Here is a 22,277-nt window from a genome sequence, read left to right on the forward strand (position 1 = left end):
GTGATCCCAGGAGATGCCATTTGGCCAGTGGGGAAGTAAGACAGGGAAGCGAAGGCAGCAGGGAAAGGGTGCTTTAGCAAGGAAGTTCCCACTGTGGGCACCTGGGGCTCAGTCCCCCTGGGGACCTCTGGGGAGAGCAGAGAACATGCACCCACTGCCATTAGTAAGGGCTGCTGGCGAGGACGTTATTTCTCTGGAATGTCCTGCCTGCTGCAAGGCTGAGGTCTGAGGAGCAGAACCTCTGACATCAGCTATAGCAATGAATTAGTGAACCTGGTTCACTGACTTCGAGACACACACACTCACACCTTTACACACATGCACCTATACGTGCAGACAACTGCATACACAGTCACATACATAAATGTACACACTCACACGTGTGCATCAAAAGTGCGAACATGCACACACTCACACACATAAGCATACAATTACATACACACAGACACACACTCACACATGCATGTATACGGTTAACCCAATGTACACACAGTCACACATACACTTACACACAGTCACACGTGCTCCCCTACACACTGAACTAATAGAGACCAGACGAGACCAGACGCCTTAGAGACTGTTATCCTGGAACCGTCCAGTAGAGGGAGCTCCGACACGCTCAGGAGAGGAAAGAGGCTCTTAACACCCACCTGCCAGTGACAGCACGAGCCCAGATGTGTCTTAAGAAACACAAACGCAGGTGCAGCCAAATCCTGAGGCCCCACGGATCGATGCCGCCCCTCCTCCCTCATTCATCCACCATCCAAGCCTGTTTATACTGGGCGAGAACACGTTTGACACCCTAAGTTTAGATCATTCTTTGAAGGGGTTTGCTGTATAGGGGAGGAAAGAAATGTGCGTTAGCGGCTGGGAAAGTTGGGGGGGGGGTCAAAGGAAGAGTATTTTAAGATTTAGGAAATAACGGCATTATTTGTATTCCAATGGGCATGATCCAATGGAGTTCAGGATACATGGTCAATATACAAAAATCAATTCTATTTCTATATTCCAGGGGTCAGCCAACTATGGTCTATAGGCCAAATATGGCCTGTGGTCTGTTTTTGTATGGTCTAAGCTAAGAATTGTTTTGTATTTGAAAGTAATTGTAAAAGGAAAAGGAGGAGGAGGGGGAGGAGGAGAAACCTGATGGGCTGTGCAAGTCCTAAAATATTTGTTACATGTGCTTTTCAGAAAAAGCTTGTCAACCCTGATATATACTAGCACTTAAAACTTGGAAATCTTTTAAAGTACCATTTTAAAAAGTAGTAGACTCCAGAAAAAGTGAAAATTTCAGGCATAAATCTAACAAAATATGTGCAGGATCTCTGTGATGAAAACTTCAAGACATTGATGAGAGAAATCCAAGAAGACCCAAATTAATGGAGAGACATACAATACTCATGGATTGGAAAACTGAACATTGTTAAAATGTTAAGCCTTCTCAAATTGATCTATAGATTTGAATAAATTACAATCACAATCCTAAGAGGACTTTTTCTAGAAATAGATAAACCAATTATAAAATGTATATGAAAATGCAAATGACTTAGAATAGCCAAAAAAAATTTTTTTGAAAAGGAAAAATGTACTTGAAGGATTCACATGACCCCTTTCAAGATATACTATAAAACTACAGTAATCATGACAGTGTGATATTGGCCAAAGATTAAACCCATAAATCAATGGAACAGAAGAGTCCTGAAGTAGGCCTCCCAAATTTGGTCAATTGATTTTTCTTTAAATATGCAAGGCAAGTCAATGCACAAAGGATAGTGTTTTTAATAAATGGTACTAGAACAATTGGATATCTCCATGCCACAAAAAAAGTCAACTCATAACTCACACGTTAGACAAAATTGAACTTAATATGGATCATAGAACTAAATGATGTAAAATCTAAAACTAAAAACCTTTAGAAGAAAAAAATAGGAGAGAATCTTTGGGATTTGGGGTAGATAAAGAGTTCTTATATAACACCATAAGCATAACTCATAAGAAGAAAATATTGATAAATTGTGATTTATGCATTTTTTAAAAATTTACTCTGTGAAAGAAATTTAAGATGATGTAAAGATCAGACACTGAATAGGAAAAAAGACCTGTAAATCACACATCTGACAAAGAACTTGTATGTAAAAAATATAAAGAACTTCCCAAATCCAATGAGAAGGCAAACAATGCAAGGAAAATTAATGGGCAAAGATTGGAACAGGCATTTCACCAAAGAAGACATATGGATGGCAAATGGACACAGGAATAATGTTCAACATTCATTAATCATTAGGAAACAAACTACAATCAAAGTGATAGATATAACACTCATAAGAACGATCAGGGGGAAGTGCCAGTGAGTGTGTGAAGGAACTAGATCTCTCATACATTACTGATTGGAAAATAACACAGACACTTTGATAACAGTTTGGGCATTACTTGTAATGTTAAACATACATATACAATATAACCCAGCTATCCCACTCCAAGAGCAGGGAACATTTGTGCACAAATATTCAGAGCAGTTTTTGTTTTCATAATAGCCCCAAACTAAAAACAATCCACATGTCCTCCAATGGGGGGAAAAAAAGTGGCTCATTCTTGTGATGGAATATTACTTAACAATAAAAAGAAACAAAGTATTAAGACACACAACATGGATGAATTTCAAATGCATTGTGTTCAGTGAAAGAAGACAGACTGTAGGGATGAAATGGTTGCCAGGGGGGAGGTGACCATAGTAATGGTGGTTGCAGGACTCTAAGCACTTGCCAAAACTCAGAATTGTACACCCAATAGAGCAGATTTTACTTTTTATAAATTTTGTAAATTTATATACAATTTTAAGATGAGGCAAAAGGTAACTAAGCACATATATTATTGGCATAAATACACTATGTAACGATATACAGAAAGCAAAGGTGTTTACCTAAAGAAGCTGGGCAAACAAAGGACGTATGGAGGACCAATATTTTCCACTGTGCATTTCTTTTTCATGAGTGAGTGTATCCCTTGTCAAAAATATGACATTTAAAAATGTAGGTACCACCTGTCCGTCTCATCTAGTGAGCCTCCAGTGGTTCCCCAAGTGATCAGATATGCCTAGGAATGAGACACACCTTGAAAATCACATCCTTTGTAGGTTAACGTGTATCTCTGAAGCCAAGCTGGCCAAATTCACCCAACAACACCACTCACCAACTGAGTGACCTTGAGCAAGTGAGTTAATCTCTTGGATCCACAAGACCGGTGTGAGAGTGTTTACCTGGGGGACCTGAAGTGTCACCTAGTCCCTTCTCAGTGGTCTACCTCTGTTAGTAGGACCAAAAATCTCAGTGTCTGTGAAGTTGCCAGGCCATACACGTTCTATGAAAGGTGTTTAACCACACCCATATCTTACATGAATGTATGTGTATCTATTGCTATAAAAATAAAATTTCTACACCAAATGTTATTTCATTAAGAGTAACTCAATGTGTAATTGATAGCAATATCTCCAACCATCAATGTACATGAAGAGAATGCACAAAGTGAGACAAACTTTTAAATTATTTTCTAACATAATGCCATTTAAAAAATAGAGTGGCTTTAATACTTAACACTTAAGGATTTTAAAGACCCCAAAATGACGTTTTTGTATCATGGAAAGATGAGTTAATGGCATGGAAAGATGTTCACAACATATTATTATATGAAAAACCCAGATTAATAAAGATATGCATGATAAAATAGCCTTTTTGTTTGAGGTAAAATGCACGTAACATAAAAGGTACCATTTTAACTATTATAAAGTGTATAACTTAGTACATTCATAGTGTCATACAACCACCACCTCTGTCTAGTTCCAAGACATTTTCATCACCCAAAAAGGAGACCCTGTCCCCATTAGCAGTCACTCCCTATCTCCCCTCCCCCAGCCCCTGACAACCACCAGACTGCTTTCAGTCTCTGTGGATTTGCCTGTTATGAACATTTCATATAAATGGAATCATATAATATATGACCTTGTTGACTGGCTTCTTTCACTTAAAATAATGTTTTCAAAGTTCACCCATGTTGTAACATGTATCCATGCTTCATTCCTTTTTATGACCCAGTAATATTCCCTGTTGTGGATATACCACATTCTGTTTATCCATTCATGTGCTAACGGATATTTGGATTGTTTCAAAGCCTCCATTTGGTCCCTCTCCTGCTCAAACATCTCCCATGGTTCCCCATTGCCCGCAGGATAAAATCCATGCTTGGGCTCTGGGAGAACCTGAAATCAAAGTGGGCGCCCCGGTGGTCAGCAGGAGAGGCAGTCAGGGTACAGAGCTCAGAAACTCCAGACCCCACCTCCACCACGCGCACTCCCCAGGTCCTGCAGGCCCCGAGCAAACCCTGCTGCCTCCTGGGGAAGCTGGGACAGAGGTTACAGCACAGTTTCTTTTTCCTGGGAACCTGCAAAGGGAGGTATTTAGGTCAGGGAAGATCTCAGGCCGGGTGGTGGAGGGTCACTGAAGGCCGGTGCTCAGCGGCTCCACCCGCAGCCAAAGTCCGTCCTCGGTTCTAAGGATGAGCTCCGGCTTCCTGCGCGGCTCCGCCTCGTCCGGCAGGACGCGGAAGCGCAGCAGGGTGAGTGCCAGGACCACCTTCATCTCGGTCATGGCGAAGGTCTGCCCGATGCAGTTCCTGCGGGCGTGAGGGAGGAGGGGCTCAGATTGCGGGTGGGACCTGACCCAGAGCCCATCCCAGCCCGCAGGGGTAGAGAAGGGGGGTAATTGTGCCTGGGACCCCCACGTAGGCTGCCATGTCCCCTGAGCCCCACCACCCAAGGTCCAGTCCCGCCGCAGACACCTGCTGGTCTCACCTGGGCCCCGCTGAGAAAGGAATAAAAGCCAGAGGTGATCTCTTCTGGGAGGTTTCTGGGTCAAAGCGGAAGGGGTTGTACACCTGGGAGCAGAGAGAGGCAGGGCTGCTGGGTGGGTTTTCTCAGGACACCCAGACGCCCCCCAGAAAACATGTGGATACAGTGGAGGAGGAGTGTCTGATTTTCCGGGTCAGGACCCTGCCCCTTCACCAGGTCCCTGGATGGGCTGTGGGGGGGAGGGGGGCAGCACCTCAGGGTTTGGCCAGACAGACGGGTTGTGATGAACCCCAAAGATGCTGATGACACAGGTGTTCCCTGTGGAAAAGTGGGGGGTGGTCAGGACGAGGGCCCTGCTGATGGGACCATCCCCCCCTCTGCCCCCATCGTCAGTCATTGCCAGCACCTTTGGGGATGACACGGCCATCAGGGAGCTTAATGTCCTCGGTACAGCGGCGGGAGATGACCGTCACTGGGGGGTGCAAGCGCAGACTCTCCTTGATGCACATGGTTATGAAGGGCAACTGGGTCAGGTCGTCCCTAAGGAACACCCCCCAACAGTTATTCAGGGAGCAAAACCAGACACCCGCAGTCCTTCTGCCCCAAGAGAGCCTCTCCCCACCTTGCTCTGACCCTCACTCCTATAACAAAATAAATTGCACAGGGACCAAAAAGTAAGCATTAGAAAGTCAAAATCACAAGTAACTAGAAGAAAATGTAGGCTGGTATTTTTACAAGCATTTCTGAGCAAAACACAACACTCACAGGGTATCCATAAAAGCTTTAATACATTTGCATTAAAAAGTTTTTAAACTATATACTTGGCTTAAAAAGCATGTGTGTGTGTGTGTGTGTGTGTGTGTGTGTGTGTGTGTGTGTGTATGATGGACTTATACAGTTATTTGAATAAATAAGATCCACTCCACGCTCTAAGGTGGGAAGATCTAATATAAAAGTACCAATTCTTTCTAAATTAATCAATGCAATCCAATAAAAATCTAGTGGTTCTTTTTTTGGAACTTGTTTATCTTATTTTAAAGAATTAAAGTTCATCAAGAACTAGGTCAATTTAAAAATAAAAGATCAAAGAAAGAGAACTCAATCTACCAGATATTAAGACCTATTACAAAAGTATACCTAGTAATAAAAAAATAAGTGTGGTACTGTTGCAAGAACAGGAAAACAGACCCATGGTATAGAATAGAGCGCTTGGAGACCACACATGAACAAGTGAAAATTTAGCATCTGGTAAAGGAGACTCCACAAACCTCTGGGCAATGGATGGATAGTTTGGTAGAAGGTGCTCAGACAACTGGCGACATGGAAATGAAAAGAACTAGATATTTATCGACTCCCTTTACAGGGTGATGGGTGGGTTAACTAACATTATTGTAGTCCTTTCACAATATATATGTATATCAAATCATCACATTGTACATCTCACACTTAAACAGTGTTATATGTTCATTATCTCTCAATAAAGTTGGGAGAAAAAAAACAGGTTTATTTTCATTGTAAAACATTTAATACTACTTGAACTTTTACCAACTGTGTAATTTTTTGAAGTTGGAAGGAAAACATTTCTCCATGTCACAGAACTGCTGTGCTGAGCAAACCCTTGAAGTTGAGGGCACTACATCTAAAGTGCTTTCCAGTCCAACATGTCCTTTCCATCCTTCAGCCCTTGGCCAGAATCTGCCCCCGAGGCCCTCAGGCCCCAGCTCATCCCCTCCAGTTTGCCCCCGTAGCTGCAAAGAGATATTTCTAAGGCCCATATCTGACATGTGTCTCTCTGCTGCTCAAACATCTCCCATGGCTCCCCCTTGCCCTAAGTTAGTCATGGATCTCCCTTCAAGAAAGAACCTGCTGTACAGCTGCAAGGAGAACAGCTGAAGGATCTCTGGGCCTTGCTGCAGTATTCAAGCCAAGGCCACACTTACCTGAGCACCGGCCATGACTATCTGACCATTTCTGCCAAATGTGAGACCACTAATGGCAGCATTCCTGCCCGCTTTTACCTTTTATCCAATATCAACTTCCCCAAAGAGTTGAAGTGACACTTTTGGAAACTCTAAACATAGATTCCAAAGCATTTCAAGGGGAGCTTCCATTACCAGCTCAGCCTCCTTGGGATTCCTTCTGGTTCTTCACACGGTAAATAGCACAAGGATCCAGGCACCTTGACTTCCTCCCAAACACGCCAGGCTCATTCCTGCATGCTTCTGTCCTGGCCTTTACACAAGCTATCCCCTGGCCAGGAGCACTAGACATTGGGGTGCTACCCACACCCAATGTGGTGATTCCATATTTGCGGTTTCACTACCCAGTCTCACCTCCTTTCCTCTCAGCCCCCGCCTTGCCCAGGTAGGACTCAGATGGGACTGGACACTGAGTTGGGAAAGGGCAGACCGTGCGTATGTGTTTACTAAATGAAGAGATGGATGGTTATTTTTACCCCCAAAGATCTCTTGGGAATCCCTGGAATAGACTATTAGATGGGAATTAGAGAAAAAAAAGCCAAAAGTAAGGGGAGTGAGGGAAAAAAATTGCAACTTCAGGCAGAAATGAAAGGGAGGAGAGAAGTTCATTTAGTGAACACATGATGGATGGCGTCCGTTCTACACACATTGTCACAATTCTCCAAGCAGCCCTGTGGGGAAGAGACCACAAACACACACACAACTAATTTACAGAGGAGAAAGGTAGCATTCAGAAAAGGAAACTGATTTTACTAAAGTCATGTAGCAAGTTAGTGGGGCAATAAGTGTGGACACTCAGATCTTTCTGTCCCCAAAGCCTGTAACATTTCCCCTGCTATCCAGGCTGTATAGCAGACCCTGCCTCTGGGCTCTGCTCCCATTCCCACTAAATGGTATGACAGGATGACAGAATCAACAAAAAGATCTTCCCTCTTCTCCACATTGGGAGCAGAGCCAATGAGAGGGGCTCAGAAGAGGCTGTGAGAACCTGCACTCACCATTCAATCTCTTTAGGCTCACGGTCCCTCAGGAGCTCCTGCACCTCCTGCCGGCAGCGCTCCTGGTATTCTGGGTGTTTCGCGAGGTTGTACAGGACCCAGGAGAGGCCGCTGGCTGTGGCCTGAAAGGCAGCCAGACAGGTTTGGGTTTCTGGGCTGCTTCAGCACCGGAGGGTGGACAGCGCCCTTACATTAAGGGCCTAAGGGAGGGTTGAGAGGATGGGGCAAGATGGGGTAGCGCAGGGCTCAGCTGCCGAGTCGATGGGATAGAGAGGCTGCAACCCCTCTGAAGTCTCACACTGGAACCCTCACCCTCAAACATGAAGGTGTCAGCCTCAGCTCGAATATCCTCATCTGACAGTTTCTTCCCATCTTCATCCTTGAGAAAGGGCAAGATGCCTCGAATCACACCAGCTCTGAGGGTGCCTATGTCTAAGCTGAAACAGTTCCTGACGCTCCATCATCCAAGCAGGATCCTTCCCTCCTCATCTCCAGAGCTCACCGCACACACCTCCTCCCTGGTCTCCTGCCTCCTGTTTACTCCTTCCAGACAGCCTTCCACACAGTCATGTCTACAGCTTATCTCTGACTCATTCTTCCCTCCCTCAAGCACCCTCCATGGCTCCCCAGTGCCCTTTGCATCAAGCCCGAGTTCTTCGATCTGACATTTGAAATCAAGGTCCATTCTACCTCTTGAATTCAGATCCCAGAGAAGCCCACCTTGGCCAGCAGGAGCACGTCAATGAAGTCCAAAGTCTTGGTCTTAGCCTTGGCCTTGAGGAAGTCATGGGAACCCTGACTAAGGAGAGTGCGGCGCCGCTCCTGGATGACGGCATCTGTGAAGTCATGCACCAGCCTACAAGCCCTACGGAAACGCCACCCATCAAGGGTGAGGTGGTACAGGAAATCCATGTACAGGAAGATCTGCTGGACCCGTTTAGTCATGAGGGCACTGAGCTCCAAGATGGCAGCAATGTATTCACTAGCTTTCCTGCAGGGCCAGGCCAGAGAGAGAAAACAGCTCCTTAACACACATGAAACCCCGAGAGGCCCTCCCAGCCAGAACCCAGGACCAAATTCCATCTGGAAAAAGGTGCCCTCCAAACATGCTACCATCTCTATCATCCGCCTCATGTCCTAGACCCCAGGACAGAGCTTAGAAATCATACTAAGCTCTCTCTCCTACGCAGTATCTGGCCCTGCCCATTCTTCCATGGTTTCTCTCAAATCTGCCCCATTTTCTCCACCAACCTCAGCCCTTCTTCTCTCTGTGGTCTCCTTGCACACTGTGTCTACACAACAGTCAATCATCTCTAGAGTCAGACGTCCAAGCTCAGCTTTGACCACCACCCTCATCTGCTCAAACACCTTCCATAGCTCTCTGGAAACCTCAGGATAAAGTTCATACCCCTCTCCCTGGCCTTTGAATGGCCTCAAGATCTAACCCCTGCCAAGCCCTCCAACCTCATTTCCAAGATGTCTCCTCACTGTTGCACACACTCTGCTCCTCCTAGACTCCTGGCGTTTACCAAACATTTCTACCCACCTGAAAAGATGACTCTTTCTCCTTCCTCTTCCTTGTCCTTTAATGTCCATCTCTGACCCACCTCCTCTAGGAAGGCACTTCTGGTTGCCCTGGTCAGTCCTCCCTCCATCTACTCCCTTAGGTCTATGGCTCATGTTCCCGGGCTCTGGGCAGAGACTCACTCCTGGCAATTGCTGTCAAAACTGAAGACGCATTTCTGCAGACTGTCCAGGGTCATGAGGCTGATGTGTTCAAACATGTCCAGACGGGCGCTGCCTTCTGAGGCCAGACGTTGCCACTTGGCCTGGACAGAGAATAGGGCAGAGCTGAGGCTAGGACCTGCCTCCCTAGAACCCCTCCACAAAACCAACCACCTGGATGGACTCCCCAAGACCCAGCCTCTTGGTCCTCTGCCCCAAGCACCCATCCCCAAGAAAGACCATGTTTGAGTGGGAGTGGAAGCTGTTACACTTAGGACACGAAAACCCCATGGCTTGGAGTCAGAAGACCTGGGATCAAGGTCCAGTTCTGTCTATTATGCTCTGTGTGCCACAAGGGTCAACTCATTGCCCTCCTCTGGCTCCACCTGTCAAATCTTCAGTACCAGTGAAGATGGCCTGCTTTGGTGTCAGACAAACCACGTTAGAATCCCTGATCTACCACTCATAGCTAACTTACTAGCAATGTGAACTTGGGCTAGCTCCCTAACCTCTCTGACCTTCTGTTTCATCATCTGTAAAGTGGCAATAATAATCATCTCTACCTGATGGCATTGTTAAAATTCAATTAGACAACATATGCCATAGAATTGGCATATCATTTCTGCTGTACAGTCAATGTTAAGTAACTGTTAGCTATTATCTTCCTCTTCATCATTATCATAGTGCTGGTGGCTGCAAAAATGTCCTCATTTCTTTGTCCTTCCCTATAGACTCATCCTTTGCAATAAGACCTTGCAGCTTTTCTATTTGGAGGTAGAACCTCTTTCTCCACCTCTTGAATCTGAGCTAGATGTAGAGCTTGATTAGGCCAATAGGAGAAGATGGAAATGATGGTGTGCTAATTCTGAAACTAGGCTTCAAGAGGTACAGCATGTTTCTGCTCATTCTGCTAGAATGTAGCCTCCATCATACGAGTAAAGCCAGGCTAGCATACTAGAAACACAAATGCAGGAGTCCAGTTGTCCCACCAAAGCCATCCTAGATGAGCTGGCTGACCCCCAAATATGTGACAGAGCTGAGCCTGGACCAGAGCTGTCTACGGAACCCACCCATGACCACAGACATTGAGTGATTCCATCCAAGACAAGAATGACTCAATTGACCCATCATCTCAGGAGCAATACCAAACACTAATTTTTTCAAGCCCATGAGTTTTAAGGTGGTGTGTTATGCAGAAAAGCTACTATTCAATCTTCATCATTACCGTCTTCAATTTAGAGGGCTTCAGTGAGCAGACTAGAAACTGAAGCCTTCTGAGCACCTACGAGTGCTGGGAATATGATTCCATTACATCATCTTGACCACCCTTTAAAAGGGATAATTATCTAAATTTACAGATAAGGAAACTGAAGCTTGGCAATGAGAAGCAATGGCCCCAAAGCCATTTAGCAGAACAAGGACTCTCCAGATGTTGTGTGTGAGGCCACTCCCCCTTTTCTAAGGCTCCAGCTGGGACCCTGGGTTCAAGGAACTCACATGCATGATGTCTGCACTCTTGTTGAAAATCTTCATATAAGGCTTCAAGATTTCAAAGTGGAAGGCGGGTGTCAGCAGGTGGCGGTGGTGTCTCCACTTGTCACCAGCACTTAGCAGGAGCCCATCCCCTAATAGAGGCAGCCACAGGGGAGTGGGCAAGGTCAGTGCCTTCCCCTGGTCCCCAGAGGTTCTCCCCAACCCCCTTCACCTGTAGTTACTCACCCAGCCAGGGCTTCATGAAGTTGTAGAAAAACATGTCCTTGGGTGCAATGGTGGCTGACATGAATGAGAACCATCAGGAACCATGGAGAGGGGGAGGGGAGGAACATTTGGTGGGGCAAGGAGGCTCCCAGCCAGGGGTCTGCATTCCCCCTCCAAGCCCAGCATAGCAGGAATGGGACAAGGGCAGAAGAAACAGGGAGCAGGAGGAGGGAAGCAAGGAGGGACTAGACCAGGCTGCAGCAGAGAAGAGCAAAGGCAGAGCCCACAGACATACCCCCATGTACTTAGACACACCCCAACATGCAACAACATGCCCAGCACACCTTGACATGGCTCCTACATGGTCCAACATGCTGTACACACGCAAACATAGCTCAGCGCTCTACAAAACACCGTTACAGAGGTCTACAAGACCCTGTCTGCCCCAGCACTCTCTGACATCTCCTGGGACATCTGACATGGCCCCAACATGTGTTAACATGTCCTGATATGGCCCCAACATATATGACATGCCCTGACATGATACAGCACGCTCTGACGTGGGACCAAAGACAATCTGACATGACCTCAGTGTGTCCCACAGACGGGCCCCAGATAGGACTTAAATATGGTCTCATTAATGTCCCAAACATGGTTTGTGTGTGACCCAGACTTCCTCAATATTCCCCTCCACCCTATATGCAGCATGGTGCTTAGCTCCTCTCTCCTTAAAGAGACCAAAGGATGCTGCCCCCACTTCCGATGCTGAGCTTCACTCACCGTGAAGAGCTGCCACTGCTCCCTCTAGACCAGCCCCCAGGACCAACGACACAGTTAAGCAACCCACAATGCTCTGGCCATCTTCCCCCCACCCTCAAAATCACCTTCTCGCTTAGGGTGCCTCCCATCAGAGGCATCTAGGGCAGCTGAGAACATCCAGAACGAAGGGGTAAGCTTCAGCGTGCTCTGTGGCCTTGAGAGCTCACTGTGCCTCTCTGAGCTTCCGTTTCCTCACTCAGGAAATGCCCACCTAGCAAGGATGCTGGTGGATGGACATCTAGCACCTGCCTGTCCAGCGTCCATCCCCTTCTCCTAGAACCACTCTTCTCCACCCTCAATGCGAGCAGTTAGGGGTATGGCTGTGCCAGCCCTTCCTCTGCTCCAGGGCTCAGCATATGACCCTGAGCCTTGGCAATCGAGTTGCAGTGATTAGATGAGGAATTGGTCCCTGTGACCCAGGCCAGGCCATTTGAAGGAATCCTGCAATTTTTCCTGGGTCTGTGGGGAATTAGCTCATTTTTCTGTGGGGGTTGAGCTCTGAGATTCCTCTTTACCAACATGAGAGTGAAGCCAGCAGAGAGGAACACAGAACTACTAGATGAAGGCAGATTTCCCACGGCTTTGTTTGAAGACCCGGATCCAGCCATGCCTGAAGACAAACGTCCCTGAGCTTTCCCGTAGATAGATTCCCTTTCTTTACGTAAACCAACAGTGTTGAGTTTCCACCACTCAAAACTGAAAGAGACTTTGGCAACCAGAGAGAGACAGGGACCTTTCCAGAGTCAGAGCAGGTTAGTGTCACAGCCATGGTCTTTGTCAACGTTTCCCATTCCCCTGCTCAACCTGGTCTGTCCAGGGGTGGGAAGGGTTGGAAGCAGGGGCAGGGGAGAGGCTGGAGTTGAGGGCTCCTAGGAGAGATACCTGAGGCCTGGAGCACGGGGGCAACAAACTTAGGATGGACGAGCCGCAGGACAGGGTAGAAGGGCCCAATCCACCAGAGTTGGACATCACGGAAGTGGCGGCCCAGATGCTCCAACAGACGTAAGCCCTCCTCATTGATCGTCACCTGGGGATGGGTGGGGATGAGGCCAGGCCTGGCAAGGGGCCAGAGATGCTACAACTGCCACCGTACCCCTCAATCCACCACATCCCACTCACCCCCTCACCCCTGCTGCCTGTAGTATTGGTCTGTGTCTGTCTCCACCTCACTAAGTCAGATTCTCTCTGTTGGTCTTTGTCTTTTATTTGTGTCTATCTACCTATGTGCCTCTTCTTGTCCCCTCACTCTCTTCATCTCTCTGTTTCTTTAGATAATAGATAAATAGACAGATTAGATAGATGGATGGGTAGGTAGATAGACAGATAGGTAAGATAGATAATAGATGATAGATAGATGACAGATAGATAGATAGATAGATAGATAGATAGATAGATAGATAGATAGATAGATAGATAAAGGATGGATGGAGAGGAATAGCCTGTTCAAAGCCCTGGAGCAGAAAGCCAGCACTTGGCCATGAGCAGCAAGGAGTTCAGTGCAGCTAGAGTGAAATGGGTGAGGGGCAGAGAAAAGGTAGACAGGAAAGCAGCTGTAGCAGGGCATCAAGACTGGGCAGAGGTAGGGGACTGATTCTGTGGGTGCTGGGGAGCCATGGAGAGTGTGGAGATGAAGAAAAACAGATGGGGAGTTGGATAGATGGACAGAGAAAGAGAGAGATACAGAGAAAGAGTGAGGGAGAGACAGAGAGAAGGATAAAAAAAGACAGATAAACAGGAAGGAGAAGAAATGAATACACACACAGATGCAAATACATGTATCTCATATGTATGTATGTATGTATGTATCTATCTATCTAGCTAGCTAGCTAGCTAGCTAGCTATCTATCAACCATTTATCCATCCATCATCTAACCATCTATCCATCCATCCATCCTTTATCTATCTATCCGTCATCTCTCACAGTGCATCCTGTCTATCTACCTCTCTCTCCTAAACTTATGAAAATGCCCATCAATTGTACCATTTACAAATGAGAAACTGAAGCCACGTCCCCCAAAAGGGGAGGAGGGCAGGTCGCCTCCTGGCTAGGCATCCTCTCCAGGTCCCTCAGGATGCCCCATCAGAGCCTGACAAATGCCCCCGGTGCTCCAGGCAGGTGACATAAGCCATTTCCTCTATGTGACCTGCTCTCTGCTCTCCAAAGACCCTGAGACATTTGATGAGATTGCTCCAGAGAGAGAGAGAGAGAGAAACTCAGCTGAGGTCACAAAGCAAGAGGGACTGGAGAAGGGAAGAGTGACCAAGGCCAGACCCCATGGCCAAGCCCTCAAAGGGGAAGTCAGAACTACGGTAACTTTATAATATTCCTGTTCCCAGGGCTCAGAGACCATTCCAGGACCCAGAATCTCAGGCAACCTTCAGCCTTCAGGATGAGCTTGGAATATCCTGTTCTGTGATGATCTGGTCTGGGAGATGGAAGGAGAGGAGTTGGTCACTCACCCCTTTGACCTTGGATGACTAAGGAAGGTGATGACAAGTTCACCTAGGCCTAGAACATGAACTCTACCATGACATCATCAATTATTTATTAACTGCCTACTGTATGTCAGCTTCTGGCATGGGTACTATATGTCTACCCCCCCAGTGCCACCATCTAGTGGGAGAGATGACTAATAAATAATTGGACAATTAAGTTTAATTGTGAGCAGGGTCAAGTCAGAGGTCAAAATCTGGAGATCAAGGACAGCTTCTAGAAGGCAGTGACATTTGGGTTGAAAATGGGAGTATGAGGAATCAACCCGATAACCACAGGAAGAGAAGCACTTCCAGTTAAAAGGGCAGCTTGAGCAAAGGCCCTGGGGTGGGAAGAGATTGGCTCACTAAGGAGATAAAGCAGGAGCTTGAAATATCTAGGATGTGGATAGGGCTGGAGAGGGTAGCAGACCTGGCCAGGCAAATTTAGTTTTTGTCTTCAGAGTGGTGGGCAGTCATTAAACCATTTTTGGCCAAGAAGACGTGTGATCTCAACTAAATTTCAGAAAAATATCTCCACGACTAAAGAGAGAGTGGATGATAGGGAACAGGAGTCACAATGCGGAGACTAGAGAGGGAGCTGGAAGAGGCTTCCAGAGAAAGATAATGGTGGCTATGGCCAGGGGTGACAGGAAGATGCAGAGAGGGATGGACTGAGCAGAGATTATGGAGGCAGCCCAGCCACACATGATGAAGAACTGAGGGACCAAATGTGCAGGTAAGAGAAGAGGGGGGCCCGGGGACTCTAAAGTATGGAATGTGGGCAACTGGAAAGATGGACTAGATGGGGGTGCAGGATTGTGGATGGAGCCATGAGTCCAGATTCCAGCTTGGTGGAACGAGGTATTTATGAGATGCCCACATGAGATGGAGAGTAAGGGGGCTGACATGTAGCCTCAGACTCAGGAGGAAGGTAACCTTGGAATTCACTGATGGAGGGAACTGATGGTCCACTCAGGAGTTGGAGCCCTGGATAAGGAGGTGAACTTGGGAGAGACAGGAGAGGGAGGAGAGGTGAGGACCTGGGGAATCCCCACATGGAAAGCTAGGGTGGGGCCGGCCCGGTGGCTCGGGCGGTTGGAGCTCCGTGCTCCTAACTCCTAACTCCGAAGGCTGCCGGTTCGATTCCCACATGGGCCAGTGGGCTCCCAGCCACAAGGTTGCCAGTTCAATTCCTCGAGTCCCGCAAGGGATGGTGGGCTCTGCCCCCTGCAACTAAGATTGAACACGGCACCTTGAGCTGAGCTGCCGCTGAGCTCCCGGATGGCTCAGTTGGTTGGAGTATGTCCTCTCAACCACAAGGTTGCCGGTTCGACTCCCGCAAGGGATGGTGGGCTGCGCCCCCTGCAACTAGCAACGGCAACTGGACCTGGAGCTGAGCTGCGCCCTCCACAACTAAGACAGAACAACAACTTGAATCTGAACAGAACCCTCCACAACTAAGATTGAAAGGACAACAACTTGACTTGAAGAAAAAGTCCTGTTCCCCTTCCCCAATAAAAAAAAAAAAAAAAAAATCTAAAAAAAAAAAAAAGAAAGCTAGGGTGAAGGAGGAGCCACAGGGAGGTAGGAAAAGACCAGCACGGGCATTGTCCCGGAACCAAGAGAGAAAGAAGGTTCCGGGAGGACAGGATGGTCAACAATTCCGAGAGTTGCTTGGAGGTGGATGAGACAGGATTTAGGGACCTGGAGGTCCCAGTCACCTCACAGGAGCATGATGAATATGGGTCAGACTAGAGCAGGTGGGGATCAAGCAGGGAAACGGAGGCAATGAGTGAAGACAAGTCTTTGTCCATAAGGAGACAGCAGCGCGAGCAGACAGGAGGTTTTGTACAGAATGGGGTGCATTGCAGGTAGGAGGCTGGGGATTTCCCTGTCACTCCTCTGTCCTATTCTGTGACTCTCTCTATCATCATCATGGAGAATGGATCAAAGGATGTTGGGATTGAACTCCAACAGGCAAAGGTTTTCCAAAGGGCCATGAATGAAAGCTCCATCGGCAAGAGACTTCAGCCCTTGTGCAAAGGGTGGAATCAAAGCTAAATGTATCCAAGGAAGTGGGGTCAGAAGGAAGCTATTGGAGTGGAATGTAGAAGGCGACTGGACATCCTGGCAGAGTTTACGATGCGAGAAGTAGAAGAAGAGAGAGGCTGGAAGGAAGAGGGGGTTCTGGTCAGAGGACCTAACACTCAGGTCAATGGCTTTGGTGGCAGCACCTTTACAGGTGACGACAAAGTCCAAAGTGTGATTGTGGCAAAGGGGTGGACGCAGCACAAACAAAGGGCCTCTGGAGATGAGGCTAGGATCGGGGCCTCTCCCAGGAAGGTTGGTCACAGGGGCAAAGGTCAGCGTGATTCCTTCTGAAACAAGAAGTGATCCACTTTTACATAAGTTGGACAATGAGGCCCATGAATGTGTCTGGGGATGGAAGGCCAGATAAGGAAAGGAAGGTGCCTGAGGAAGGGGGGGAGGAGAGACTGTTCACACCTCTCCTCCGGCCCAGCTGTGTCCGAGTGAGGGGAAGCGATGACAGAGGTCACAGCTAATTCCTTTGGGGAAGAAGACACCCAGAAAGGAGCGGGCATGGGCCTGAGGCCTGGCAGACAGCAGACCCTGAGGAGGCCTCAAACCCACAGGTGGAGACTGAGGGAATACCAGGGGACCTGGCTCTGTGCAGCCGAGCCTGTGAGCCCCTCCGAGGAGCACCAACCGGGCCAAGACAGGCAGGATATGATCCAAAGCAGAAGCTGGGTAAAGAAGGGTAAGAACAAGAAAGGTTTGGGTCATGGGGTGCACAGAGGAGAGAGGAATGGGCCTGGTGGGGGAGTGAGGAAAGAGGGCTACCTCACTTCCCTGCTGTCCTAGATCCCAGCCCATCCTCTGAGCCCCATTCCTAACCCTTTGGGAGGTCTCATGTCTGAGCCCCATTCCTAACCCTTTGGGAGGTCTCATGTCTGAGCCCCATTCCTAACCCTTTGGGAGGTCTCATGTCTGAGCCCCATTCCTAACCCTTTGGGAGGTCTCATGTCTGAGCCCCATTCCTAACCCTTTGGGAGGTCTCATGTCTGAGCCCCATTCCTAACCCTTTGGGAGGTCCATCCACCCTGGTACCCCAGACTCGTCCTGCTGCCCATACTCACCAGGCCCAGATGACCCCAAAACCAGTTCCGCTTTGGGGGCTGCCGGAAACATCGGAGGCGGCAGCAGGTGTCATAGAAGGTGTATGTCCAGGCCAGGAAGCGGGCCAGGAGCCAGGAGGCCCCCACCAGTAGCAGGAGCTGCCATGGGGAGACCGCCAGCGGCCCCAGGCCCAGCCAGGACAGGCTCAGCTGCGGCATCCTGCAGGGCAGACAGGGTGAGCTCCTGGGCCCAGGACAGGGGCGGTAATAGTGAGCTGAGACAGAGACAGCTTACAGATAGCGGGAGACGCTCAGGGTGTGAGGGACAGGGAGGGGCAGGGAGGGCTCAGAGATGGGCAAGGGGGGGCTCAGGAGGGAAGGGAGAACCACGGGGGAAATACAGAGGGAGAGGGAGAAAGAGAGAGACAGAGAGACAGAGACTGAAAAGGAGAGACAGGGAGAGAGTGACAGAGAGACAGAGATAGAGAGACTGAGAGACACAGGGAGAGACAGGGAGAGAGTGACAGAGAGAAGGAGAGAAGGGGAGAGAGAGAAAGAGAAGGAAGAAAGAAAAAGACTAAGGAAGAAACACCCAAACTAAATCAGTGGAAGGCTGCCAGGGGCTCCAGTTACCAGGAAATCACCATCTCCTGAGCCACTCCTACTCCCTGGAGACACCCCTGCCTTGGGCAGTGCCCTTCCCCGTCCTGAACCAGGACCCCTAGCCCCACCAGCTCTAGCCTGGCACCTTCTGCCTGGAGCAGCTTGCCCCACACAACCTCCTTGCCCTGCTCCTGGAAGGTCTCTCCCTGACGGACTGACCTCTGAACCGTGGGAGGCTGGGCTTGGCTGACTTAGCCAATCCCTGAATGGGAGACTGCTTCCTCCCCGCTGGCAGTTGCATAAAACTTGAAGCCAGAGCCAGCTGGGTCCAGAGAGGAAGCTTTCCAAGGTCACACAGTGTGAGCAGTGGATCCTTAGAACTTAGCACCTCCGATGTGGGGTGAGGGCAAGTTGAGAATAGGCAAAGGGGACTCTGGGTCCCCCAGTGTACTGCCTCCCCTAGCGTTCTAAGGCCACACTGTGGCAGGTAAAAGCTTGATGCTTTAGTTGCCAGGTGAGCCTCGTCCCAAACATCTCACAGGCTCCTCTCACACTGGTGCCCAGAATCCGCTCAGAGTTATGCATATGAAACTCACAGAAGACAAAAAGCCTCTGGCCTTTGGGGTTCACAGTCTGGCAGGAGTTCAAGTCCTGCTTCCAGGCCACCCAGGGCCTAGGCTGAGAACTGCCTGCTGGGAACAGAAACAAACAAACCAGCCTGGCTGGGGATTTCCTCATCAGATTCAGGGGAGGAAAGGCCTACTGGGAAGAGGGCACCTAAAGGTGAGGGAGGTAAGTCTGAGGGGTCCAGACAGAGGACGACAGAGCTGGGAGACCTTGAGTAAGTTCTGCCTCGCCCTTGCTCTGACTCTTGGATGTGCCAACCCCCTCTGGGCTGTCCTCCATCTGGAAAAGGGGATGTTGGATGAAGGCCTGAGAAGAGGCTGATCTTACCCAGTTCCTGTCCCAAATTTCCCTGAAAGGGGGTCTCAGCTCTTATGAGATCTGCCCATGGTCAGGCTCCAAGATGAGGCTGAATTTGAAAAATGGAGCTGCTGAGTGAAAGGATTGGATGCTTTCCTCCTGCAATTAATAATAGAACGCTGGAGAAATGCCCAAACTCCCAGCCCTCATTCCTTCTAGACCTACATGATCCAGCTTCAGGTGGCTGTTCCTGGTGTCCTTGGCAATTTGGGGTGCACTTCCCTAGCACCTCCTCCTCCTATGCTGGGCTGGATCCACCTGCTGACAGGTCCACCCAGAGAAAAGCCAGGGGCAGGGCCAGGGAAGGTGAGAGGCAACAGGGCTGGCTACATAGATCGGGGGAGTAGTAGGAGAAAAAAAAACAAGAAACAAAGTCCAGAGAGGTACAGTAACTCACACCAGCCACACAGCAAAGGCATTCAACATGACAGCACAGAAAAAAGGGAATCCTGGCACATAGTGGGTGCTCATTAACTATTTAGGGAAGAAAGGGACTTTGTAGCCATGAGCTCTAAGAATTGGCTGCTCAAAATGTGGTCCTCAGACCTGGATATCACATGCTGTATCTTGGAAATGCACAATCTCAGGCTCTAACCCAGACTCACCAAGGTGATAACTGCAGAATTTTTGCCATTGTCCCCAATAAGAGGAGTTTCTGTCCCTTCTCCCTGAATCTGGACTGGCCGGGGGGTTCCTTAACCAATCGTATGTCGTTCAGGTGGTGCCATGCCAGTGATAGCCTTGAGGAGGGCTGACAACTTACACCCCTCGGAACCCAGTCACCATGCTGTGAGGAAGCCCAGGCCACCTGGAAAGTCCTCACTTGTTTAAATTCTGATCAACAGCCCCAACTGAGTTCCCTGCCAATAGCCAGTGTCAATTGCCAGCCATATGAGCGAGCCTTTGGGTGGTCCAGCCCAGGTGAGCCTCTACATGACTGCCCCAGGCGGGGTGGGGTGGCATTACGTGGTACAGAAGAACCATCCAGCTGAGCCCAGTTGACATGCAGAATCATAAGAGAAAATAAAATGGTCATTGTTTCAAGCCACTAAGTTTGGGGGCTCTGTGTTATGTGGTGATAGCTCATTAATATATCTACTGTTTCTCTCTCTCTCTCTCTCTCTCTCTCTCTCTCTCTCTCTCTCTCTCTCTCTGTTTATTGGGTGATGATTGTTCACAAAAAACTAACCTGACCAGGGGACGGCCGGTTAGCTCAGTTGGTTAGAGCGCGGTGCTCTTAACAACAAGGTTGCTGGTTCAATCCCTACATGGGCCACTGTGAGCTCCACAGCTAGATTGAAACAACTACTTGACTTGGAGCTGATGGGTCCTGGAAAAATACACTTAAAAAAACAAACAAACAAAAAACTAACCTGACCACCACCTCAAGCCACAGAAGGGAGATTTGGAGAAGGGAACTTTGGAAACTGTGGTGTCATACAAAGAAGTCGTTTGTCCCCTCTCCTCCCCATAGACAGGGTCAACTGCCAGCCCCCTTTAATATATATATATATATATATATATACATATATGTATATGTATATATATACATATATGTATATGTATATATGTATATACTAAAGAAAAATATATACCTTAAGATAAGCATAGAAATCTTAAAATATAAATTGTATATTTTAAGATTTATATATAAGATATCACACATAAACCTTAAGAAAAATATATATGTATATATAGATGGGTGTAAATAGACATAGATAGATAGATATAGGTAGATAATAGATATAGATAGATGTAGGTAGATGACAGATAGATAAATAATGAGTGAATGAATAAATAGACAGATGATAGATATGTATTAGGTTGGTGCAAAAGTAATTGCGGTTTAAAGGTTAAAAATAATTGCAAAAACTGCAATTACTTTTGCACCAACCTAATAGGTAGGCAGACAGATAGACAGATGTTATTAGTCTGTTTCTCTGGAGAACCCTGACTGATACAGAGGTGAATCTAACGCCTCTCTCCTTCAATCTGAGCTGTCCTCAGTGACTTCGGGAACTTCAAGTCTATATCATAAAAGGCTCGCAGCTTCCTTCCAGGACCCTTGGAATACGCCCTCCTGGACACAGCTGCCATGTGAAGAGGAAGCCCAGGCAATGCCACGCTGCGTCCCTAGGTTGATAGGAACTGAGGACCTCAGCCAGTACCCAGCACTAAATCGCCAGCCATGAGAGTGAATTATTTTGGAAGTGGATCTTCCAGCTGCAGATGAGCTACCCCAGCTGATGTCATGTAGAGTGGAGAAAGCTGTCGCAGCTGAGCCCCGCCAAATTGTAAATTCGTGAGGAAACTAAAGTTTGTCAATTGAGGCTACTAAACTTCCTGGCAGTTTGCTAACTGGAACAGGTTATATTTCCCAACGTGTTTGGAGCCCTCAAAAAAATGGGTATGTATGCATAAATACTTGTATATACATTGAAAAATGTTCATATATGCAATTTTTAAAAACTGGAATAAAATCAAACCAAACTGCTGGACTGGGGGTGGGGCTAGGGAGCAGAAGTGGAAGGATTTCCCTTCTAAATTTCCACATTTGTAACTTTTGTTTTTTTTACATCAAGCCCAAAGAATATTTGGAGAGAGGAGATAAATGCATAAAGTGCTGACAACATTCTGACATTCTCACAGTGGACACCAAGCAAGCATGTGTTTGCCATTATATCTCTTATTTCATGACAGAATGAAGACACAGGACCAGCCATGAGCATTAGGACCCTGTTGTGTATACTTCAGGGACCTTACTGGCTGTGAATGACGCTCATTTCTTCAGCCCTTAACAAAGAGGCACCCAAAAGGGAGCAAGCACTGGGCTTGGGGTCAGATGCCCCAGGGTCAAAGCCCAGCTTTGCCACTCTCCATCTGTGTGCCCTAGGGCAAGTAATGTGAGCCTCACATTCCTCTTCAGGAAAAGGGGCATAATAATAGGCCTGTGGGGATTGGAGGAACGAGACTGTGTGTCTTAGTGTGTGTTCCTTGAAAGTAGACTCTGATATAAGGA

General features: G+C 47.9%; 1 protein-coding gene across 1 annotated transcript; it reads right to left on the reverse strand.

Moving 5' to 3' along the window:
* Positions 1–1,755: 1,755 nt before the first annotated feature.
* LOC109450018 (cytochrome P450 4F3-like) lies at positions 1,756–18,437 on the reverse strand. Its single transcript, XM_088792403.1, has 13 exons — positions 18,305–18,437; positions 17,693–17,891; positions 12,942–13,086; positions 11,262–11,315; positions 11,040–11,167; positions 9,525–9,646; positions 8,538–8,808; positions 8,124–8,196; positions 7,818–7,968; positions 5,247–5,380; positions 5,094–5,158; positions 4,844–4,926; positions 1,756–4,665 (listed from the first exon to the last, which is right to left on the reverse strand). Exons 1-13 carry the CDS (start codon positions 18,316–18,318, stop codon positions 4,488–4,490), a joined length of 1,617 nt encoding a protein of 538 aa, XP_088648529.1. The 5' UTR covers positions 18,319–18,437; the 3' UTR covers positions 1,756–4,487.
* Positions 18,438–22,277: the final 3,840 nt, after the last annotated feature.

Source organism: Rhinolophus sinicus, chromosome 15, assembly GCF_057876585.1.
Source record: "Rhinolophus sinicus isolate RSI-liver-muscle chromosome 15, RSI-T2T, whole genome shotgun sequence".
Lineage (NCBI taxonomy): Eukaryota > Metazoa > Chordata > Mammalia > Chiroptera > Rhinolophidae > Rhinolophus > Rhinolophus sinicus.